The 6,637-nt window shown below is 39.7% G+C and overlaps 1 protein-coding gene across 1 annotated transcript; it reads left to right on the top strand.

Moving 5' to 3' along the window:
• The first annotated feature begins 274 nt into the window (after positions 1-274).
• Positions 275-6,637, top strand: LOC129589980 (voltage-dependent calcium channel subunit alpha-2/delta-3-like). Its single transcript, XM_055484924.1, has 15 exons — positions 275-630; positions 936-1,082; positions 1,587-1,724; positions 1,918-2,060; positions 2,230-2,340; positions 2,602-2,655; positions 2,748-2,824; positions 2,922-2,970; positions 3,256-3,384; positions 4,160-4,248; positions 4,408-4,490; positions 4,628-4,884; positions 5,595-5,739; positions 5,889-6,011; positions 6,119-6,637. The coding sequence occupies exons 1-15, from the start codon at positions 508-510 to the stop codon at positions 6,359-6,361; spliced, it is 1,911 nt and encodes a 636-aa protein (XP_055340899.1). The 5' UTR covers positions 275-507; the 3' UTR covers positions 6,362-6,637.

Below are 6,637 nucleotides of genomic sequence, written 5' to 3'. Positions count from 1 at the left end.
ATATGTACTTCCATGTACATTGGCATGATAATAATTTATCTTTATGTTAATGTTATGGACACTAAAGCAATCAGTTTGTTAACAGCAAAATTTGCCACAAGATGAACATTAGTACCAGCCGATAACGTTTGTTAATTTTTGTTGTAAGAACTGCTGCATCGACGTATCAACAGAACAAATCACCGTGGGATTTTTCAGAAAGTACGGCACAATGCACTTGGTTAGTCTGGAAGTACAAATACCAGATTGGCTCATCCGATAAAGGTTCGCTGTAAGGAAATTAAATTTTTAGTGGCGTTATCTCGTATGATCGAAGAGCGCACAGCGCTCCTGCCGGACTGTTTTGCCTGTTTTGCCCTTATCCTGCAGCACTCGATAAAATAAGTAGTTTACTGTTTATAAAACGTGATTTTAACTGTTTCCAAAACAGCTGAAATATTGCATAATACGCGTATTCCTACTCATCACGCGTAATTGAATTATTGTTGCGCGGAAGTCTTCGGCACGATGCACATTTCGGTCATTACTGCTGTACAAGCATTTATATCCACAGTTGCCTACTGCAGTCTGCCAACTCTAGCAGAGCTCCATAATATCGATCGCACGGCAACGGGGTCACGACCCAATGATGTAAGGATTTCAACAGACCGAGGAGAAACCCCGAAGTTTATAGTTTGTAACTTTTAAAATAAATAAATTGTAGTTGAAGTATACAACGTTATTATGCCCGTACTGCTTGATACTCTACATGCTGGTGTACATGAAAATAGTATACAGAAATGCTTAAGTACACAAAAAGTCTTTTCCTATACAAGTCATTGTAAACCTCTAGAAAAGCAAAAACAGTTCATCGAGATTGCGACTGCACTCGACTGTAACTAGTATACAACTAGTTTGCCTATACTGCTGAATTCATCATGTACCAGAAATTACAGATTGCCAATGGGAAAATTGTAAGGGGTGCACGGCAAACGGCTCTAGGGACTTTCACCAACGAAACACACAAGGACACGCAATGGCGCATGCAAATGGCGGAATTCAACTTAAGCGACTTGCTGGTCCGGAGAAAGAGAGCTGCACAGGTCCGTATGTTCTTTGATTTGGTCCTGCGAGGGTTACAGACGGTAGTTATAGTACTTCGTATCATTATGAAATTTTATGTGCATACAGTACATATATACATTTACTGCATTATTTGAATGTGATATTTCTGTGCTTTAATGAGTGTAGTCTAATTAGGTACTGCATAAATACTACTTCCTAGAATAACAAAAAAATAATAAAAAACCACAAATAATTAAATATTTAACAATAAAATGGCAATAAAAATAAATGAATACAGAAATACCATATTCTATTAGTAGAGCAATGCAGTGGACTGTAAAGTGGTGGTTACCAACTGTAGGTTTACCGCTATTGCTGTGGGTGTTAACTCCAGATCGAAGTCCAGTAGCATTTCTGTGTAATTCAGAACATAGGCATATACTCGTATCTGTTCTTATACTGTTCGTACCACGGATGGGTGAATAATGCACCGGTAGAAATAATATAATTTTTGTAATAACTTATTTAAAGTACTTACGCAGCGGATCGCTGCGGGCGCTACAACACTTTATGACGAGTTTCTGATGTCGAAAATGGACAACAACACCATCCGCTATAAAAATATTGCGGAGATGCCGTCATCTTTATTTTGGAAATTCAACGTGGAAACGAATGAAACGGTTAGATCCCAAAAGCAACTAAAAATATTCCTTCGAACAAAAGTATTTGGTAGACTCACGGTAGAATCCCGGTTCAAAATTTGGTTCGTTACATAAGATAACGTTACTACTTTAGCTACAAAACTTGTTCGAAGATAGTGTCTGCTGTACTGATGGTCAGAACTCGTTAAATCGTTTGCATGTGTTACCCAAGGTTGCCGACTGCAACCGTAGTTATGTCGTGCTCCCCGATCGCCTGCCCAACGACAGCGAACCAATAATCGAAGCCATTCAGTACAGCGCTGGACTGGACGAGACAGCATTCCGGCCGAACAGCCTGGCTGATAAATCCATAGGGTAAAGTACTTTGCGATAATGTTACATTTCGTCAGTGACAAATTAAGCAGGCCCATTTCTTTGATTTTGATAATGAGTTCAGTTCGATGAACATCATTGTCCATGCTGATGTCTTCCGCAATTCACGTAAAAGCGACTGAAGTCTGACCTTTTTTTAATGTCGTTTCAGATGGCAATATTTTAGCACAAACACAGGACCACTTCGGTTATACTCCGGCCGTGAGTGTCCTAAAAATGTCACGGAATACAAACGTGCTGCTGACCCCAGATTGCTCTCATGGTAAACTTTGCCGGATGGTACCTACAGATACAGATGTAGATATCTGTACATTTGCCTTCGAAATCTGGGTTTGTTAGTATATAATTATGTAGAATATAGCTATGCAGCCTGTGCTTTGTAACATACATATGTACATAAACGTAACGATTTAATGTTTCCCATTTTTCAACCATATGTAACTGCAGCGAAACCAGTTGGTGGTTGTCAGCGCCACAAACCAGCTACCCTTTTATTATTTCACGTGGTAATATCTCTTGGCAGGTACAATTCAGTCGCAAGCGGACCCAAGGATGTCGTTATCATTATTGACTGCAGGCAAGAAACGTTATTCCGTTATTTTGTGGTTGTTTACAAAATGTTTTAAGGACGTAACAATAATGTATGTTGTTACCTTGACATAATTTCAGCTTTTCCATGAATGACGAAAACTTCTCAGTTGCTAAATCGGTGGCTGCAACTGTTATTGAGGCTTTAACCAGTCGCGGTACGGTTATTTACAATCGAAATCGTATCGAGTATTGTTTTTTGTGCTCGTGTGCTCCTGTACATCCGTTTAAAAAAACTTTTGTCGGTTCTTCTAGATTACTTTAATGTAATTTGTGCACGAAAAGGAGACCGGACGACACGAAAGTAAGAACATCATGGTACAAACTACGGCTATGAACTCGTTCAAAATTACGGTCGCCTTCAGTGGACAATATGGATTAAACATATCTGTACAATAATTATTTAATAATATAGAAATACTACCCAGTTAATACGTTGGAGATAGGCAATGGCGTACTCAAAGGGCTTTTTGTATTGGTGGTATTTACAGTATGCAAAAAGACACCCTTGAGTACGGTATTCAGCTAGCACCTGAAGAAGACTGTCATTGGAAATTGTATACTAGTGCACATGTCTGCTAATTTTCAGTTCGGGAGATGCCGTGTCTGAAGTGTCAGGCTGCAATAACGCGTCCTTGGTGCCAGCCACAACAGCCAATAAAGCGGGCATCGTTGAGACGGTCAACCGTCTACAGGCGACTGGGAACAGCGATCTCAGGTAAGCAGGAAATGATCAGATAATTAGTATACGCGCTAACCTGCGAGCCCTGACGTATGTGTCAGCGCGTGTATGACGAGGGTGCAGTCCACGATTAAAATCATTTGTACCAATGAATGAAGATTTTATGAAGTGCACCCATGCTGTATAATATGTATCTAACTGGCAAAAAAAAAACAAGTTTTGCCGTGAACTGTTCTAGTCGGCTCTTTTATCATTCTTTCCGACAGACGGTCTCTCTTGGGAGTAAAAACAACAACCGTACCTGACTCTGACCGCATATCCAAATTGTTTTTGTTGTAATCTTAAGTATCATTGGCTGTTTTTATTGCTTCATTGTACAGAGTATATGTCGTTATCGCATTTGAAAAGCAATACGGTAAAATGAAAATCAAAACAGCGAGAAATAAAAAAACTAAGATCTTTATATTAATTTTTTCGAAGCCATTGCTGCACGGACCAACGCACCAGCTATGCACGGAAACATGCACTGCACCAACCGTTAAATTCACTTAAGTTTGATAAAATTTGTCTTTAAAAGTTTGTAACGTTGTCGATAAACGGCAAATGGAATCGTGCATAATACACTTTATTAATATCGTTGTTCTCAGTCTTGGATCATAATGTTGAGTTCTCCTTTAATGCATATAATTATATTTTTATGTTGTGAACTGACTGTTCAAGTCAGTGTTCCCCGTTTTACTTATTTGCTTGCAGTATACAATCAATACGCTTTTTAAACATACTGTAATATAGCACTGGGTTGTGTTTGCAGGAGCGGTTTTCAAGCAGCATTCGATTTGTTGAAGCCTTCTCGGCGTACGCAGTGTCAAAGTATTATCATCTTTGTCAGCAATGGAAAACGTAAGTCTTCATCTACTCAAAGGTTTGACGTGATTTACTTTTTAAGCTCACGACAGCAGCGGATGCCAAACGCACCGCACAGGCTGAAACTTTACTATTATACTGCAGCGACGATATGGATTGTTGTTGTTTGTAGTAAAGCATTATTTTCTTATCCAGATTCTTCCGAAACCGAAGGACAGTCCAGTGAGACCGCAGTCCGAAACCTGGTCGACTCTCAGAACAAATTAATTAAACCTAAGGTACGTAATGGCTATTTTGCATTTGATTGCATTTCATCGAAGTTAGTTCACGTTCGCTACGATGCAAAAGACGAACACGTATAGTTAAAATCGCATACACCCGACAGCAAAAAAAATGCAAAAACCTTGTGTTACAGGCGCGGATTTTCAGTTTTCTTATTGGAGCAGATAGTAATTGGGCTTTACACGAGAGTTTGTCGTGTTCCAGCGGAGGTGCCGTGGTCAGTTTAACAACCACGGACGATTTGATCAACCAGATGCAGCCGTATTTTGTGTACCTGTCACAACGAACGGTGGAATGGGCAGGGCTGTGGACTCCGCCTGAGCGGAAACCATGGAATCGACGTGTGGCCATAACATATGCCGTGGCGGCTGTCAGCAAAATGACGATGAGGTACATTATTTAAGTCTATGTCAATAATAGATTAACCGAAACTTACGTCTGAATATTACGTTACCTAATAACCAAATCAATTACAAAAGTAAGTCATCATGCGAATATGCGGACATCATATTATTCATATACATCGACTTGAGCAAGTCCGTTTTTTCGGATACTTGTACATATTTCGAAGAATTGCTTGAATTTACTGCAGCATTTCAATACGGTACATCTTGGGAAAGCCATTGTTGCATTTTCGGCTTTTAATCATAACTTCGTTCTTATTTTCATCAAGATACTGTAATAAGTAAGAAACAATAAGTTCTAATTTAGCAGAAATTGGAAATTGCAGAATCCATCTGAGAGAAAGGCGTACATATAGAGTTTCACATCGCATAAATTTTCGTGGCAGAGCTAAACCACGCTGCAACACCAGAAGGCGATATTTGTTTACAAACCGAACGCCATTTGTTTACTATGATTTGTAGTAAAGCTTTAGTTTCATTTGCTTATACTGAACGTATAGAACAAATTATAGGGAAGCAAATTTTCTGAGGATTTCAGACTAGGTATGCACTCCAGTGCAAGTATGAGGCTTCATAAGCCTCTGAATGATTAAATAAGCTTTCGTGCATCTGGACAAGCAAACTACTTAGATTATTGTATGGTTTTCGCAAGCCTGTACATTTTAGACTTTGGCACGACGCAATTTGTCTATTTAGAACACTGGGTTTCGCTGCTGTGGATGTTACATTAACGGAAATCGAAGAGCTTCTTAATCGATACAAATGGGCTCCCGGGTATATTTTCGTTATCGACCGCAAAGGCAAGACAATCATACATCCACAACTCCCAAAAAACATGCCGGTAAATATGTAGCGTACTTTTATGTTTAGCTGCGCTCATAATTACCCAAGGTTCTTCGTTCGAAGATTGCTCCTTGAGAATCGACCAGCAAAATAAAACAAGTATTATACAGCTTTGGTAAATGATGCTATTAATGACTCGTACTGTAGGCTTTGCAAGGATCAGTTAACATCAAAGCGTTCGAGCAAAATGGGACAGGCGATCCCGAGTTCTTCGGTGCCGTTGAACAGGCTATGCGGAGGGGAGAGAAAGGTTACAAAACACTCCTCACGGTAATCTTTCACTAACTTATACCAATATTATATTGTGGGGAAAAGGGTCAATGCAAAATTATTATTGATGGTGAATGCGTTATGCTTACAAAATGTCATGATTCCAGAAAAATATGACCTACTACTATGCGCCTGCCAGTGAGGAATACAGTTTCGCTTTCGTCGTAACCCCTTCACATACTCCTGATCAAAGCAGTGGTAGTGCTAATAAGGTCATGCGCAAGCAACTGGGTGAGCTTTCCAACGTTGGTGAAGAGCTCTGTAATTCTGATCCCCACGACGAAGGAGAAGACCACTGCCCTGTTATGCGAGATGATGCGCTAATCCAAATCCCATGCGGAGGTTTATAACGTTCTTCACGGATTACTCTCGTACAGTGTGCATTCTTTAGCAGATTAGAAACTAAATCTTCAAATTCGTGCTGTATTTTACTTTGGAATAAGCGTTACGGGAAAGATATTACCAGTTTGACCCTAAAGATTACATTTAGAATAAGTACATCAGCAATATTATTAAATCACTTGTTGCATTACGCCGGCACCGGATTGCTGGCTTCTTTAAGTTTTCTGTCCGATGACTGGCTAGCCTCCAAGTATCCACAGCATCATAAAATGACAAATCTGGAC

This window comes from Paramacrobiotus metropolitanus, unplaced genomic scaffold (assembly GCF_019649055.1).
Source record: "Paramacrobiotus metropolitanus isolate TYO unplaced genomic scaffold, Prichtersi_v1.0 Parri_scaffold0000038, whole genome shotgun sequence".
NCBI classification, from domain to species: Eukaryota; Metazoa; Tardigrada; class Eutardigrada; order Parachela; family Macrobiotidae; genus Paramacrobiotus; species Paramacrobiotus metropolitanus.
This window is presented reverse-complemented; position numbering and strand designations above follow the sequence as displayed.

Bases quoted from the DNA above. Each gene is read 5' to 3' on its own strand.
- LOC129589980 (XM_055484924.1), top strand. From the start codon at position 508: ATGCACATTTCGGTCATTACTGCTGTACAAGCATTTATATCCACAGTT. The intron at 2,656-2,747 runs GCAAGAAACGTT...ACATAATTTCAG, and splicing joins GTTATCATTATTGACTGCAG to CTTTTCCATGAATGACGAAA. The intron at 4,885-5,594 runs GTACATTATTTA...TTGTCTATTTAG, and splicing joins GTCAGCAAAATGACGATGAG to AACACTGGGTTTCGCTGCTG.